This window comes from Oenanthe melanoleuca, chromosome 1, assembly GCF_029582105.1.
Source record: "Oenanthe melanoleuca isolate GR-GAL-2019-014 chromosome 1, OMel1.0, whole genome shotgun sequence".
Taxonomy (NCBI): domain Eukaryota; kingdom Metazoa; phylum Chordata; class Aves; order Passeriformes; family Muscicapidae; genus Oenanthe; species Oenanthe melanoleuca.
In genome coordinates, this window is record NC_079333.1 from 30,335,988 (window position 1) to 30,354,919 (window position 18,932).

Consider the following 18,932-nt stretch of genomic DNA (forward strand, 5'->3'; position numbering starts at 1 on the left):
ATTAACAGTAAGGTGTATTTTTAAAATCAAAGAGAACAGAAAATTACCATGCAGTACACAGACATATTTAAGGCATAAAGTCACAAAAGATCCTGACCAAGGCTTGGCAGCTCATTTCCTTCCCATTTGGGAAAACAATGACAGATAATTTGCCAGGTTCACAAAGCTTTCTTACAATCTGTCTGGGGAGCTGAGCACACTAATAGGATGGGCTTTTTCTTCCCAAGTTTGGTAGATTGCACCATTTTATAGGTTACATCTATTCCAACTACTCTGTGATCTGTAATATGCTCTTTTATCTAAGGATTTCAAGGATCTTTACAAACACTGATTAATACAACCAGATTGGTATTTTACAGAGAGAGGAAATAAAACATGGAATTATTTTCAGTTGTCCAAGGTCAGTCAGAAAACATGCAGTAAAGCCAAAGATAAATTTTCTCGGTTCTCAATCCAAAGTCTGTTTCCAGATTTCTAAGTCATTACTGCATTGCTACCTTAGGAGCTTCCCATAAAGACAAAACATCACATGTCTGTGACAGTGTCTGAACCCAATTTTTGGCTGAAGGTAACTATTTTTCTGAGCAGCAACAGCAAATTGTAGTGTCAGTGTGTTAACGTGACCCAATGAATAATTTTCCTAACTGCTGTCCTGCTGGAGAGCAAAGATTGAAAGCCAATGTTTCTCCAGGTGCAGAACCAGATCTCAACTAGAGTAAATCATCCCAGCTGCACTTCAACGGAGCAATGGTGCTTTGCTGGTTCACTGAGGCAAAGGATGATTTCTGCAATGTTTTGTAAAGATGATTTCATAAACACAGATCATTAGGGAAAGAGCCAGTTATTTTCTTACAGTCACCTAAAAATCTGAGATTATATAATGCAAGGAGATAAAGTATAATTTCTATTTAATAGAGGCTGCACAATTTTTATATTTCACAGTACAGCAAACAGACCATTTGCCAGGGAGTCTTAAACAAAATTCCTGATGATCTAAATGGACAGCTACAATATTATCAGAAATTACCGCAGCAATGCCATAATGTGTCTGCAATCTAAGATGTGACTATATTCATACATAATTTTGGAATAGGTCACAAGAAAATTAGATACTGGAAATTATTTTTATGCCACTGAGTTTTCTCTGATATATCATCACTGACTTCTTAGGAGTCATGTAGGAAAAGACTTGGACTAAGTTTGGAGCTAACAATCCCACAATCCTACAATGGTTTGGTCTGGAAGGGACATTAAAAATCATCTAGTTCCAATTTGCCTGCTTCCATTAATCTAGTTTACTCAGAGCCCCAACTAACTTGCCCTTGAACATTTTCAGAAATAGGGCTAATGGAGGAAATAATACCCTTAATACTTCTATTGCTTCTCTCATTTAAGGCTCTAAGTCAGCTTTCCATATACAACAACTGGAAAACAATAATCCAGTACAGTATTAGGCACATCACTCTGTAACACATAGGTAGAGCATAACTCAAAAGGATCATGATGCCATGGAATATGCTTGGAAAAATGTCAATGCTTGGAATAACCCCAATGAAGTCAACAGGTCACCATCTGCAGTGCAATTTTTTGCAAAAAGTGAATGTGTCTGAGCACATCTCTGAGCCAACAGCAGAACCTAGGCTTTCTCTTCCCAGATTTTTTCATTATCTGCTCCACTTTGCCCTATCTTATTTTCCATCCTATAGAGAAACCATATGATAGGTTTGAAACTGCCCTCTCTCGGCTTCTCATCAAATGGGCTTCACATTTTGTGGAAGACAAGGAATCACTGCAAACTGTTTCATGAATACTAAGACTTGAGTACAAAGGAATCAGTGTTCTGTACCATATATTCAAGTAAACACTGCAATTACAAATGTTTTAAAATAATAAGAACAAGATCATACATTTCTGTGGCCCCAAGAAGAACACTTCCACTTGTTCTTTTTTCTTCCAAGAGGTCAAAGCAAGTAAAGAACAAAATATAAGTTGCAGGTATCTCTCCTGCTGCCCTACACACAACACACATCCAGGCAGTTTTAAAGTTCTAAGTAAAAGTGCAAGCAGATTGGCCTAGACCACTGGCTCAGTACATGGGGGATGTGCTTTATATCCACAAGCATCTGCTCCATTACATATCACTGACAACTATTTCTACAAGCACCAGGACAGGGTGGACAAAGAGCTCAGTCTCACCTTGGCAGCTGTAGCAAATGCATCTGACACCCCATCTTTGGAAAGAGACTTAGTTCCCATCCCAGCTGATGCTTCCCAACACTCATCCAACCCTGCCAGCACACCTCCATGCTCATGGACTTGGAGGCTCTCTAGTCAAAGAAGCAGCTTGTCAGCAAACCCCTCTGATCCCCCACCCTCCTGAGGACTGTAACCATTGCTTTATTCCCATGCTTTAAGGAAAGATGTTACCACTAAGAGGACATCATTCCCAACCCACAGTGATAAAAAGAAGCTGGAGCAAGATGCATGGATGAATCTGAGTCCATTTAAAAGAGGTAGAGATAGAAACAGGAGGAAAATGCAAGCCCAGACTGTCCCTGATGAGTCTCAAATCTTGCCCTTCACTGGGTGATAAAATTTGCCCCAGTTGAATAAAACATGGTGCACTGGAAGCAGCTGGCTTCTCTAGTGTCAACATGTCCTTTCTGGAGGCAAAATTAAGTGTCTACAATACCTCAAGCCCCCCAGGAACCTGGTTAATGCTAATTTAGTCAGCTATTTCCTTCAGTTGACCTTGGTCTAAATGCAATTATCCTGCAAAGAAGTTAAGTGGTACTGGTAAGATGCTCAGCTCTGCTAGAAGGTCTCCAAATACATTTACATAAAATTATCTCTCATGTTAATAGAAGAGATTAATTCTATCAGTCCAGGCTTGCTAGTTCAGAGTACTTTCTGCAGTTGAACAAAATTCAATTTCTTGTAGCCTGAGCCTCATCTTTTCATTAAATTATTAATAGATTCCACCTATTGCCTCTGGTTTTTGCTTTGTTTTTGTTTGTTTGTTTTGTTTCCCTCACTACTGTTACATGAGGCTGCATGGATTTCTGCTTTACAAGAAAAAGCAGTCTTCATTTTTCCTCTTCTTTAATTAGACTTTTCCTCTTTAGCTTTTTTATTTGTCCATAAAAACTTGCTTGAAAGACCAAATCATTGTCAAAATGCTATTTACAATGCCAGATGGTGTATCAGACAATTTTACACTGTTGCTTTTGAAGTTATCCTTTATTCCCAAGAAAATTAAATTAACTCTTTCTGGTAAGATCTGGGCCACAGTGGCAAAACAGACAGGGGTACATTCATCCTTTGTGTTCCTATTGCTCAGAGACAAATAAAGTTTGACAGACTATCAACAAAATTCAAGCAGACCAAACCAGCCTTAGAACAGAAGCCAGAAAAGTAAATTCCACAAAAGCCATTTCACCTCATGGGAGCACATTAAAGATCTGTCTTTAATACTAACTCTGATCCAGTGTCTCACAATCTGGACATTGGTCCTTTTAACACACTTTACTCAGAGATGTTTTCTGGTGTCACTGTGCTTGGCATTTGGAAATAAGGGGAAAATACTGTTTCTGCTAAGCATTTTTCACTGTAAGAAGAAAATTCCATGCATCCTAAATCCCACTTTTTCTTCAAGAAATGTATATTCTTTCCTTGACTGAGGACAGGTGCCATGGGAAATCTCACTCTGATTAATTTCTGTTGCTCCTCAAAATACTTCCAACATACCTCACTGGACTTTCTTGTTTAAAGGTTTCAATGTGTGAAAATGGTTATCATGACTGCTTAGCCATCTTCAGCCAAGTTATTAATAATAAATATTTTAATTTGACATTATAAAGCTCTTTGAACTTACCACTTTCATATTTTATTGGCATATATAAATATACACACATATATACACATATATAGGATTTATCCTTCTGCTTGGGATAAAACTTCAACAGAGCTCTACAGAACAAAAATCCAGAAAGTTATAGTTCATTGAGAAGAATGTTATTAATAATAAATAATCTCTACAGCCTTTCTGTATGACACCAGTCACGTCAGCTGGTCTGTTTATGTCTCTTTACTGCACCTGCAAAATAACAATCCCCTCCTTACAGAGACATAAGAATAATTGTAGTAATTTGATAATCCCTTGCATGGGAATTTTTACATTCTCATGGCACTCATCTGTGCTCTACTCAGTCTGATCAGTGCCTAGAAGTACAGACATGCTACAGTCTCTTGTCTTTAGCCTTGGCTGTGGCATTTTTGCTTGAGAGTAAGAGAGGATAAAGCAAAATGTACCTTGTCCATTTTGGGTTGAATGCACCTGTCTAATGTTAGACAACCTCAGGGCAGTCTTGTACGAGGAGAGACAGAGCACCTGGTAGAATGCCAGGTAAAAGCTAAGGGCATCACCATCAAACACAGGGACACAAAGAAAATGTCTGAGCTGGCAGATGAAGGACAAAAGAAGAGGAGAGATCAGAACATAGAGACGTTCAAGTTCATTGCTTGTGGCAGTATTTCCCTCAAAAGCTGTCTGTAAAAACAGCCCTGCCCACTTGCCTCTTAACTATGGAGAAAAACCTCCTGACAGTCTTTCCTTGAATGGAGTCAATCCGTCTGGCTTTTCTAGTTCAGTTCAGTTGTAAGAAAAGCTTAAAGTCAAAACCTATGTACTGTTCTTAGCTTCCATCTGAATTAAAGAATTCAGATAAGGAAAAAGAATGCAAATGATCCTTCTAAAGGTTTCCTTGTTAAAAAGAAAAAAGGCAGACCTATATAGGAAATGAAAATCCTGAAAGACCCCCACACTATCATGGACAGCACAAGGGAGTTTCTGAAAGGGTTTGGCACATGCTGGACAGCTGGGATACAATCCTGCTGGATTTAGCATGGCCTGATGCATGAGGACATGGAATAATGGTTCTAAACTAAAAGAGGGTAGATTCACACTAGATTTAAGGAAGAAGCAGTTTATGGTAAGGATGGAAAAACACCAGCACAGGCTGCGTGGAGAGGTCGTGGCTGCCTGCCCCATCCCAGGAAGCATTCAAGGCCAGGTTGGATGAGGCTTTGTGCAATCTGATACAGCTGAAGATGTCCCTACTCATGGCAGGGGCTAGATGGCCTTTAAAGGTCTCTTTCACCCCAAAACAGTCTATGATTCTAAATAACTGATTAGGCCCATCTGAGGAGTTTGCACTAAGGGAAGCTCTAGAATGCCAGTGTCAAAGTGACTAAATGCACTAATGTTTGACCATATCCCAAATGGGGACCTGCTAAGTGGCACTGACAGACATGGCTTAGAACAGATCCTGCCATTCTGCTTTGTGAGCTGCTGATGGAACCTGAAGGACCCTGGAGAAGGAGAATGGGTCACGAAGAGCAAAGTTTTTAAGGGCTCTCAACAGAATCAGTAAAAGAAAGTCAATTCTATGTTGCTCGTAGCAAGAAACTGCACCTGCCCTGTTTGTTTAACCTACTCAGTGAAAGTACTTAAAAGGTTTCATCTCTGAAGGATCAGGAGATGCTGATTATGTGGGCATGGTCCTTAGCTGTTAACCTTTTCTAAGAAGCCTTTTTCAGTATTTGGATACTCCGTGAAAGACACAGCAAAGCCAAGCCTATTAAAAACTCCAGTGAAAGCCCATTACTTAAATTGTCTTAATTGAAGAAGGATGGGGAAAAAGCTCAGATAGTTTTATAAATTTGGCTAATGAAATTGGTATTTGAAGTCAAAAAAGAAGTGCTTAATAACCAATATTTATAATAACATCTCTAGATGCAGATTTTATTCTTACTGCCTCTTTACATCTAGTCTAACTTGACAGCGAGTCTTCATCTGATATTTTTAGTATACAAGCAGGGACTTGGTTTTGGGACCAATTGTTGTTTCTGAGGCTTCTCACTGCATGCAACTGACTCCATTCTCCTCTGTGAAGACTATAAACTGATGGTCTTGAACATCTCCTTGGGCATCGGTTTTTTTCAGCAGTATTAGTGACTGCTGCTTCCTCCAAAAGGAAAAGGAGGTATCTTTATTGCATGACAGCTTGGTAGCAAAATGTAATATCCTTAGAGGACCCCCTACCACTTCTAGAAATTCCATGATCATTGCTCTCACAAGAATTCCCTATTGGCTCCATTGATAGACTCAGGCCCTTATTGCTTTGAATACTTTTCCCAGGAATTGAACATTATTCACCTTCTCAATGTGTGTCCTTTCTCTTTATGACAGCACAATCTTCCTTTCTGATCTGCCAAGCAATCTGGGCACTCTTGGAAAGAGATGGCACTCCTGCCATCCAGAGCATCTTGTGTCTCTATGCCTCATTGACTCACTGTTTTTACACCTCAAGATTTCTCAGTTGAACTATAATGGCAAGGTGGGAGGGAGGGTAAGGGATATGGGAAGGCTACTCAGCAGAGGAAAAGATGCTGATGACATCTGTGAAATTGTAAAACTGGCTCCAACTGTTTAAATGGAAGTATTTTACAACAGAGTTTTATAGGAAATGCAACACATAATAAAGCTGGGCTGTGCTGTTCTGCAAAGTTTCAGTGAAGAATCTTTTTACTCACAATGTGATTGACTAATGCTTTAGGAGTTCACTACTCTCTCCTTTTCTTCAGTAAAACCAAAGAAATACTCTCTTGCTTTGCATAAGATATCAAAGAAACAGAATCACACTCATATTTTTTTAGGTCTGTACAATCCAAATCAAGTGTCCAGAAGTACAGAAGGTGCAAGATCATTTTTCCACCTAATACTGAATTATACTTATTTCATGATTTTTCAGAAGTCATTTTATAGCCATTATTTCTATAAGAGATAAAGACTTTATGCTGCAATAACTTTTAGAGATGAATAGTGCATTCATGCCAAGTCTTCACTAGAAGTGTCTGCAGAACTTAGTAGTTCTGTGTTATTATAGTATTTTACATCTGGTATTTATTTTTTAAGCTCTGGCCACATATTCAGCTCTGCAGAAGAACAGAAATAAAAAAGCACTGCCTTTCATTGAATATGAGGCACCATGAAAACAAAACTGAGCAGAAGAGGAGGAAAAAATACATTATTTCCAGGTTAATTGCAAAATTATCTCTCTTTTGATGATCATATGGAAAGTTCTTTAACTACATGTAAGATGTATGATAGATTTGCAACAATCAAAAGGAATTAGGAAAAAAAATGTCCAATAAAATAGAAAAGATTTTATGTTTGGGATTATAAAACTGCTTTTTTATATAGGAGGTTTTAATCAATTTGGCAAATAAATGCCACACTCAAAGGACAGACTCTTCCTGATGAGGCAGTTTTTTTTCAGAGCACAGTAACTTAAGTACTAAATAAATATTAATCAAGTATCTACGTGCAGATCCAAGAGAATGCATCAAGACCTACACCATAGTTTAAACTCCTAAATCCAAAACTGCACATCACTACCTCTGTAATCTGGAAGGTTCTTAAATCTCAAGTCTTCAAAACTTGCAAGCATGAAAAAAATTCCTAATGAGCTGTTTTCTGCACACTCCAAGAGCTTCTTGGGACGCAGGTATCACCTGGGGCCTTTTAATTCCAGGTGCAGTATGGTGCAGCATTTCTATCAGCTGCCTCACTGGGCATTGGAAGCATGCCCAAATCACACTAGGAAGATCCTACTCCTTCTTTTGTGCTTGGGAATAAATATCTAATGTTTTTAAAACATTTGAAAAAAGCTGCAGCCCAGTTTCTCCAATGACTGTACACAGGACTTACAGAATTACAGAATCATTAAGGTTGGACATGACCTTGAAGATCATTGAGTCCAACCAAATTCTTTTTACTGACAGTTAAAAAAGAAGAATTTAATTATGTGGTTACATGATCCTGGTTATACTATCGATGTTATGGAAAAGAACATAAATATGGGCAGGAGCTTTGCTTTCATGAAGTCTTGCAGGCACAGATTCCACAAACTTGATATAAGTAGCTGCATATATTGCACTAATTTACTATATGGAAATAATGCTATTCTAAATTCAAAATCAGAGGGCAAACATTGGAAAAAAAATAAGCCCTGTATATAGGAAAGGTAAATTTTAGAAGTATGCTTTGCTCTTAATCCCTCTTGAAGGGATTAATTACCAAAACAAAAACCAGTGAGTTTTTAAAAATTCCTTGTTATTCTGTATTTCAAAAAGCTATGACTTGTGCCTAATAAGGAGTTCATTTAAGTAGAAAGCATCGAAAGAATGATGTCTTCAGAAGACAATAATGCTGGGAAGAAGAGGATTTGAAGACTTGCTGTGTTAGCTTGGTTTAAAATATGAAAAAAATACGACCTTGCTTCCATCAATGTAGGTACCATGCTGTGCCACAAGTGCTCACCCCCAGAACACTGGATGCTGTGTTATCTCTATGACACAGTTTTAAACAGATGCAGCATTCCAAGCTGTCCTAACTCATGGAGCTGCTGTGCTCCCTAGCTCCTGCATTGCTTCTGGTGTCTGTATTCAGTGGGTGCATCTGACCCAGAGAATTTCCTGCTGCTGAAGGAAACTGCATCTGCCTGGAGCTGGGCCAGAGCCATGGGCTGGAACACTGGACTAGCCAGCTCAGGAGAAATCATCAGCATAAAGCTACACCTGGTAAGTTTGGGTTCTTTGACCACTAACTTTATCTTCAACTAATGAAGTGTTTCTTGTGTCACTGTATCAAAGTTACACTTTTCTTGACGGAAAAATATAGAAAAAACAGAGCATCTTGGTTTCCTTGGGTTAAAAACCTCAGAAAGATCTGCTGGGGTGAACCCACAGCCCTCCATAAATGGGATGAAACATGTGAAAAGAAAAGATGCTTTGAACATATTCATACAATCATAGGATGATTTGGGTTGGAAGGGACATTAAAGACCACCCAGTTCCAACCCCCTGCCATGGGAAGGGACACCTATCACTAGATCAGATTGCTCGGGGTCCCATCCAGCCTGACTTTGAATACTTCCAGGGATAGGGCAGTCAAAGCTTCTCCAGGCAAACTCCCTCAAGGACACTAAGAAAACATAGCAATGCTCTTCAAAATCACTTAGAACTGACCAGATGGACTACCAAAACATTCTGAAAAAATATTTAGATCCATCCCCCCTATATTTTCTTAGCTCCTCTTTGGCCATGATCAATATTCACAGTTTTGGTTTTGATGGGACTTGGTTAATGAAACTTAACTCTTGGACAAGGAACCCAATTTATTTACTTATTCACAGTAAAACAGTGCACACAGGCATTTAGAGCATACTTGTCTATCTGAGTTTCTAACTATGCTGTGTAACCCTCTCCACCTGGATCAGTAAGGTACATTGCTCTGCCTGGCACACAGAGGGGATATAGGAAGGTTGAGTGACATGTTTACAGATACCTTGTCACTCAGTAGTGGGAAAACATGTGCAAAGTTAATTCTGATCAGAATTTTAAATCATCAAAACTAACTTTTTATATGTAGACTACTGACCTGAGGTCAATCAGGGACTATTCTTGCAGCTAATAACAGATGCTGCTCTCTGATGTTTCATGTAACTCAGATGGTTATTTTTAGCTGCCCAAGCAATCAGAACAGGTTGATACCACTGGCAGCAAGTAGATATACACAATCTGTCTCAAAAAAGGAGGGGTATAACACACATTTATTTCAAGATTGAGTGATTTCAAATTTTCTTTACAAAAGTACCAATTCTACATATGGCTTTCTGAAGCACTTTAACCTATGCCAACACTTACCATAAAAGATTGTGGATCAGGACTTTAACCTGCTCTTGCCAGTTTCTAACACTTTCCCTCAAAAGGGAACAAATATATCAGGTGTCCTACTTTATAGTTAACTTATTGACATCTCTGCATCTTCTGTAACTCCTTATGGTGATGGACAACTAAGAACAGCTTAAAAACGACAAAGCAAACAGTAAGAGTAAATTGTTTCAAAATCAATACAAGAACGACCAAGTAGAGGAGTACTTGTTATCTGTTCATCAAAATGATGTGAAAAGACATTCTGTGCATTCAAAATTTAATTTAGCTACTTGCTTTATCATCATAAACACTCATTTCAATATGGGCAATGATTATTTTTTCTTCCCAAACATGAATAATATATAATTGCTGGTATTTGGGAAGAGACAAGGTCTTTGCCTTTATCCATCAGGGTAATTTGTCATTGTCTAACTTCTTCTTCTGCACTGGTGAGAGAGCTTGTCAGCTCAGCTTGTTCTTAAAAAGCCAGAGTGTAATTCAATAATAAATTCACTCAAAGGCTAGCTGTCATGAGACATTCATTTATTTGTATCCATTAGGTGATCTGCACTGCTGTTCTCTCTGAAGAGTGGCTAAGCTGTGGTTTTGAAGCTCAGGAAATATATTGCAGAGATATTCAGCCACCTCCTTCACACTGCTGCCAGTTCTGCACAGGCCAGACAGGGATGCAAATGTGCATGGCTTCCCCCAGGGTGATAATCAGTCAGCCATGACCTAGTGAAGCCCAGAGGAGCAGGCTGTAGTTCCTGACCTGAATGGTGAGTGTGGCTGTGCCACTGGTGCCCATGCAGGATACCAGACACACGGGACAGAGACCTCTGTCACCTCTGTACTGCCGGCTCAAGGGGGACTGCTCACAGCAAATGACACGGATCCAACTCCAACCCCACCCCATGAGGATGATGCCACGGGGACAGAAAGATACAGGAAGTTCCATGATCGGCAGCTTACAGTCCTGATCTACACCAAGAAGGAGATGACTTCATGAGTCAGCCCGGCAGCAATAGGAGAGGGTTGTCCTAAAGCAGGATGCTGGAGCACTCCATAAGAGTAACTCCCTCCTGTAAGACAAACTTTCAAGCCAGCAGCTAGAAGGAGTGATGTAAACAATTCATCTGGCCCCCAGTGACTGCTGTGATTTTTATGGAGACACTGAGCAGCTCCATGGATAACAGGGATATTATCACCTGCCTGTTGTAAAAGCAACTGGTGGAGTTTCAGTGACAATGCTACTGAATAAAGGGCATATCCAAACATGCAAATATAGGCAGTCCTGCCTGTCCAGACTAACTGGATCACAGATGGTCACAGACCATGCTTCCTTTCCCCACATATCAGTCACTGACTACTGAAGCACTGAAGCACTGTCATTTCCAGGGTGACCACAGGAGCTGTTCAAAGGTCCAGCTTTCTGGGAGGGGAAACAGGCAATTGAAACTACAAAGAGAAGCCAAATAAGCAGAAAACCCTTGCAGTGGTTGACTTTATTCAGAACTATAGAATCTTTAAGAACTGACAGGAACTTGTGATCTCTTTTAAAATCCCAAAAGAGTAGTGGCATTTTCAAAAACCCAACACTCTCATTAGCCTGGACCAGGTATTGTCTCAAAGGAAAATATACCTTCTGTTGAGGTTCTTCAATGTTACTTGCAATCACTCCTGTGAACCAAGATACTTAACTTGAGAGATGCAATACAATCACAGCTTGAGGTGACAAATCTGTAGACGATATTTAGTGGCACACACCCTATGCTGATAATTTGAGAATGGAAACCTCATAAATCATCACTACCTCTGTGTAACTTTTCATCCTAACTTAAATAGAACAGTTTTATTACTTCCATTGCATTTAATCAAAAGAAGTCATTAAAACCCTTCCTGTTGATCTGAATATTTTCATTCCCTCACTCCAGTAATCTACACATCAAACAAACATTTATGCTCGCAGGTGCTCCTTTTGAATTCTGAATCTTTCCTTAGCAGGATATCTAGAGATGGTTAGTAGGTCCTTCCTACATAGAGATCTATCATCAGATCTATGAAACACATGTAACTCCTGTAGGAATTTATGTGACCCTAAATAACACATTCTTTCTGCTGGTTCTCTGCTGGCACTCTCACAAACAAATTCACTATATCATTAGAAATTTCCACTATTTTCCCCCAGCTCTGTATGCTGTTGAATGCAAGCAGCCCTTAAAAAGAAGCTGCAGTTTTATTTTTTTAATGCACATATACGAAGATCCCTATAGTTCACTAGTTGTATGGGAAGTTCACTAACACAGATGTGTGTGTACCAAAACTCTCTACCTGTCAGAAAGGATCCATATGGACCTGATAACCTGATAACTCTGTGGAAATGTTGAGAAATTGCTACCCTAAATACATCAGAAAAATGAAATGGTGAGCATAATCTATTTCATATTCTGAAATTCATATCCTGATTTTACAGCAACAAATCACAACAACTAGTCCAGAGTCCAGATTGTTCAGTATCCAGTACCTGTGATCTTCAGAATGCCAATGAAGGAGAATTGTTTGCAACATAATAAGTATTTGGTTATAATCTGAGTCACTGTTGTCAGCATTCTTGGACCCTGAAGACCTTGGAAGCAAGAAGTAACAGGGAAAATAGCACATCAGGCCGATTTCCTGACACTGCTACCAAAAAAGGGGCTGTATGGGAGCTGGTACCCAAGAAATGCTGGCAGTGTCCCTTCATGAAAAGCATTAGGTCAGATCTAGAGGGGACTAAGAGGCCAGTTGAGATGTAAGTGCTGAAATAAATACCCACACAAACATGAGGGTTGTATATTTTCAGTGCCAGCTTATTAACTGCTGTGTGTGGGAAAGCTGAAAGTAAGCAGTTCATGACTGGGTGAAGCTCAACAGAGTTCAAACCTAAATGTTGAGAGCCAGCTCCAGGATCAGGGTAACTACTTCTGAAAGGCAACATTCAGGGCAGACACTGAATGATCCAGGAATCTGACACCACAGTTACCCTGCTACAAGAAATGATTTTCAGGGATGACCAGCCCTGACAGATACTTAAATTGCTGAGATGCAGTTGCAGAAGTGAACTGCTATGTTTTGTTTCCCAGTTCCTGTTTCTTGATGATGATTGCAGCGATAAAGAATTTCTCGGCTTTAAAACCAATCTATATCTGACCTGATTGCTTATACTGCAAATCACAGCCCTCCCTAGATGGTATACAATTATCCTCAGTTCTTTTGAGGTCTCTAATATTCACACTATAGATTGCAAATAGCATTCTAATTTCCTTCTCTTTTGTGTCACTGCTCTTTAGGAGATACTTGTGCACAATGTCAGTCACTTCACCTAGAAGAGTTGAATGGATGCCTTTCACTCCTTGAAATAAGGGAAGTGAGGAAACATGCAACTGCTCCTATGTGTTGGGAGAGAAGCATCTTGTCTTACTGGCTGGCAGGAACGTGTAGGTGAAGAGACAGCAGAACTACATCAGCCACAAAATTCTTCAGGTATCTACTTAAACAGTTTTCACTATTCTGCATCTTGCTGCCTTTCCATGTCTTAAAGTGGCTTATGCTTTACCACTTATTGAATCAACCCCCAGATTGACTTACCCGCCTTCAAAAGGATTGTCCCCCGGGATGACGTGAGTGCTGTCCTTGCCAATCAGGAACTTGATTCGATCGTAGAAGGAATGCAAGCTCTGCTGGGAGACGGGGGCTTGTGTCTCCTGGATGATATCCAGTGGGTCTGGGGAGCCCAGGCACAGGGCATTAACGTGGCACAGCGGCTGCAAGCAGCAGTCTGGATCCATGCAATCCACCAGGCCATCTACACAAGGGTAAGGAACATTTTAGAGCAATGGAAACATTCAGTGCTGCAGACTTCAGGGTGCAAGAACTCTTTCCAATGCCCCCAACAGAAAAATGCAGACTTTCATCTACAGTGAGAAAGGCATGTTCACTTTAAGTCACAATAAGGAACCTAAAATACACATTAATATATAATATAAATATGCAGTAGGATGTAATATCTAAAAACTCATATATTTGACTGGGCCCTCAAAAAAGCATATTTTAGATTAATCCTAGGATGTGCCGTTCCACAACTCAGTCACTTGGATAACTCCAGAGCCCCCAGAGATTGTTGTGGGTATTTTTTGCCAAAATACACAACTTCTGTACCTTGCTCCTGTTCCTTGTGCAAATCACAGACACATTGCATCACAGCAAAGCTACCAGGTTTGCTTTCAGCAGGATCAAATAGTGAATAAAGCCATGGTATCTACCATGCCTGCAGAGAGATCTATACATGTAACCTAGTAAAACAGTGTAAAAAGTAAAGGAGATTTTGCTGGGAAGGTTTGATCTCTTTTGACCTTGGTCACATTGATTTGATACTGACACAGAGTAACAGATGACCTCAAACTCTCAGGATATAAATCTTGCACTTTCAGCACCATTAAATTAATAGTAACAACAATAATAGCAGTGGACACACATGAAAAGGCTTGCTAAGTAAAATGAGGGTTTGCATATCTGTCAAGCCATCAATTGCACAGACAGCACCACTTCCCCTCCCACTGCCACAGCAACATTCCCCCCTTCATTTTGAGATGCCACTGCTCATTGCAAACAGCACAGTAAAAAGCAGTGACAGGAAAAAAAATACAAGAAAAAGCTCAAAAGAGGTTTGATGAAGCATCACATTCAGCAATAAAAGTTGTTAGCATATAGTAGAGACAGATCTTTAAATCAGATAAGGGAACTGGCTGTTTTTGTTCTGGGGTAATGGGATATGGAGCCCTTAGCTTCCAACTCATCAGTTCAAGCAAGACAGTTTGACAGTGAATGAAAATTACTACCATGTGATGGCTGTTCACAGACCTATGTGAAATGAGTGGTTGGTCTCTGTGTAGCTGCTGGGAGCTCCATATATCACAGAAACCACCTTTACAACAAGCATCCTGCTAACAACACCAGCAGAGAGGCAAGAAATGAACGTGCCTGGAGAGCAACACTCTCCTGAGAGGTAGTGTCCTCCTGAAGTGGGATGATATCTCTAGTTTTCGGGATAATGGATTTTTTATCTCAAAGAAACAGTAAATTAAAACATGACATTTTGTCATTATTACTGTTTGTGAGCTTCAGTTTTGCCCCAGTTTTACCACTATGCATTAGAAGTCCTTTCACTAATGTTATTGGCATTACTTTGTATTTACTGCAATATAAATAGGATGAAATCTGATCTTTTATTGTCCTAGTACTTAAGATGGCTCACACATCATGGACTTGGATTCTGTTGAGTTATACTTGTGCCAATCTTGGAATCGTTTACTGTTTAAAACATTGCTGACATCATCATTTCATGTGGTTACTCACACACAGAAAGCTGAACAAGCCTGGTCACAATTCCCAGAGCTTCCTGTGTCCAAGCAGGTCAATGACAATGAGTACCTGCTCTGTGTATACACACACACACACACACACACACACACACACACTCTCTCTCACAGTGGGTCATTTCCATAAGTGCTATTAATGATAATGGGAGCACTGTTTGGCCAGCAGAAGAGCTTTGCAAAATCCCATCTGTTACCCTTACCTTACCTCTGTCTGTCCTAACATCTCTATATCTTTATAACTTCTTACAAAATTGCCATAAAAATTTTTCGTCTCGGACACTAAACCCACCCATTGGCCTTTTCTCTTGATGACTAGTGATAATGAAAACGAACTAATTAGAGTGTCTTTGCCCATTAATAAAATTACTTGCTGCAGATGATTAGATCAGTAGGACTCTGGAAGGTCACATCTCAGATGGAGTTTGAGAGACAGTACACAGAATACAGATCTGCTTAGATGTAACAGGCTTAGCTTCCTGCTTAAAAAAAAAAAAAAACAAAAAAAAAAAAAAAAAAAAAAAAAAAAAAAACAAAAAACAAACCCAAAAAAACCCCAATAAACCAGCCTTGTTACTATATTGACTAGTTTCAAGGAAGATAAAATGTTGTCTTTTTCTCCCACACATTAATAATGTTTCCTAAGGCTACAGACACTTGGCTGAAAGGATGGCAAACCAGCTGTACCATACTTCTTCATTAGCCTGTCTTTTTTCTAGGCATCTGAAATGTGTTTTGGGGCCCAAAGCTGCAAGACAGCAAGAAAATGTCTTCACAGGAAAGTGTAGATAAATGTTTGAAGAATAGATGCAGAGGACAATATTTTGAACAGGTGAGAATGATGAGGTCTCATCTGCAGATAAGCCTTTCAACTAATGTGTTTTGGACCTATATGGAATAAATTGAGGATAACTACACCAGAGAGGTCTGTCACTGACATCCTAAATTCATGAATGTACTCGAGGGCTGAAATGGCATTTAGCTACTCAACTCCCTCTAATACCAAGAGCAGTTTCAGGACAAAGCATTTCTTTAGCTTAGGAAATGTAATGGCTATTTCTGACTGAGTCTTGCAGAACAGCATCCATGTATATACTCTCTCCTTATTTTTTTTTTTATTGTATGGTCCAAAAGTCACCAAGTGGTGCCCTACAGGGAATTGTCAGGAGATATATGACAATGTACACAGCTATGACTTCTCATGCCCTGATATCTCTCACTGGATCCATCAGAAGAGTGAGGATTAAGTGACATTTGCAAGAAGCTCCTGACCCATTAAGAGCAAGGTGTTCAGGGAGCTGCATGGATTAATAAAAAAAAAATCAGAGCAAAATAAAACTCTGGCTTTAACTGTCCAATTCAACAAAAACCATATGAAGTAGAAATAAAACAATATAAAACCATAAGACAAAACATCTTTGAAATCCACAAAGCATAAAGGTGAATTTTTGTTAGAAATCACTGCAAATTTTTCAGAGACAGGCAACAGAGGGAGGTGAACATGGAATAAAAGCCCTCTGCACCCCAAGTTTTGCAGCAGCAAAGCCACAGAGACCCATGACCTGCATGTGGATGCCTAATTCCAGTAACTCCCAGAGCACAGGTAGGCTGCACAGTAAGTTCTTAGCTAAGGAGGCCTTTATACAGCTCTTGGTTTTAAAAAGTGACAGCTCCCTTACTTAAATAAACTGTAATATGACCATGGCACTTCAGAGCAGAAAACAAATGTATTGCTGAATTGTCTCTGTGACAAGTCTTGCATAGGGGGATTACTGCAATTCATGTTTTAAGGTTACTATGATCAGCTTGTCTGACCTCTTAGACCCATAGGTTGTTTATTTTTTTTCCCACCCAGAACTGGATTGAAGTCTGTGTTTTAAAAAAATATCTCATATATCAAAAGAGCTGATTATAGTGAGCCAACCATTTCCTCCAGTTAGCTTCTGAAATGCTTAATTACTGCTAGGGAACTATGTCTTATTTCAAGGTTGGACTTGTCTAACTCCAGTATCCCACGACCGGTCTTGTTTGGCCTTTGTACATAAAGTTACCAATAGTTCCTTCTGCCCTGCATGCTTTGATGTCTTTTCTATGTGCAAATACCTCCACACAGAACAACAATCCATTCCAAATCTTTTCTCTGGACAGCTGAGGAAGAACAAAATTTCCATTTTAGGGTTTGTTTCCCATCCACTGGACTTTTTGGTGCATGACATCCTTTGATCTCTTTCCAGTAATTTCACATCTGTTATGTGTGGACACCAACACCAGACACAGCACTATGTCAGCAATACTAGGTGCAGAAAAGAGATCACTTCTTCTTCTCCAAGGAGTTTTTGGGCTTCTATACTTCTAAGGTTCACAGAGGTGAAGGTGCAAAAGCCTTGCACTGAGAATTCATGTTGAGACAATTACCTCCAGTGACCTCAAAATCCTGTTCTGAGTCACTGCTTCTCAAGAATCTCTCAACCCTCCAGTATAACATCCTTTCTTTGTTCCCAGGGCTATTTTGCATTTTGCTGCATTATGATATGTTTTATTTGATTGTGACCTTGCAGCGATGTGAGTCAGATCACTCTGTGTAAAGATGATCTGGGTACATCATTTACCACCACATTGAGCTTTAGGTGACTCAAAAATTTTACCAGAAGAGAAGTAAACTAGATTCTAAGAGAATAATGAAAATGCTGAGTAGGGTTGGATACAGTTCCAAGGGATCCCTACAGAAACACCTCCAATGATGGATGCCTCCCAATTAACAAATTAATTCAGAGATGTGTCACTAAGCCATATTTTAAGACATCTCTTGTGTTCCTTCTTAGTTTCATTTTTACATCTTTGAGACTGTTTATGCATTCTACATCACATACATGTCCTTTGACTGTCCTGCTAAAACCAAACCCAAACTCTTTCGTCCCACTTCCTTTGCATGAAGCCATGAAACAAATACCTTTTTGCAGTCTTAAGAGTTACCATGGGGTGAATCAAACCACTGTTGTTGTGAAAAGGGAGCCATTGGCAAGACATTGTCACATCTGGTAAATAATGTATTCAGTGGTTTGCATCTTTCACTAAGATTCAAGTAATCATAGAATAAATCAGAGTGGATGGCACTTCTGCAGGTCATCTTGTGAGCTGTGGCTCATTTCCTTCAGAAAGGGACATGAAGGAGAATGAACCCTTTCTTTTCTGCCACTGAGGATAAAGCAACTCCAGTTTATTCAGCCAACATTGTATTTTAAGAGACCAAGACCATTTTTATCAGGTAATCTGCACTCTGTATATCACAAGACAATGAGTTTTATTTTGGGATGGCTCATACAGCTCGTATCTTGTGGGTGGAGTTTCAATTTTCTTTTAAAATGATGCTCTGACTCCCTCAGAGATTTGAAATCCACCAATCCTATTAGTGAGCTCTTCAAAACACTGCTTTAGACTGTAAACTCCCTGGGAGCAGAGACTGTCTTTTCTGTTCACAAAACATCTGCTCCAGTCCCCAAAGGCTCTGAAGTGTCAGCACAACCCAATGAAATAACCTCAATTCTCATTAAAGTTTTCTATCTGCAATGAATGTTCAGCTTTTTCTCCACAGGAAAATTGTTTCATGGAAGGGGCTGAACTCCAAAGGTATCTGTGTCTTCTTTGAGAGCAGGACCTTGGCCTAAAGAGTGTAACATTTGCATAATACCAGCTGGAGAACACCTGATTGTAACTGACTTAAAACACTCACTGTAACTATCA

The 18,932-nt window shown here is 39.6% G+C and overlaps 1 protein-coding gene across 1 annotated transcript in view; it reads right to left on the minus strand.

Annotated features, from left to right (window-relative positions):
* Positions 1–18,932, minus strand: part of TENM4 (teneurin transmembrane protein 4) — a 1,506,484-nt gene that overhangs the window by 79,012 nt on the left and 1,408,540 nt on the right. Inside the window, exon 25 of the mRNA XM_056495278.1 lies at positions 13,405–13,621. Within this exon, the coding sequence (XP_056351253.1) occupies positions 13,405–13,621 (217 nt within the window). The remainder of the gene's footprint in view (positions 1–13,404; positions 13,622–18,932) is intronic.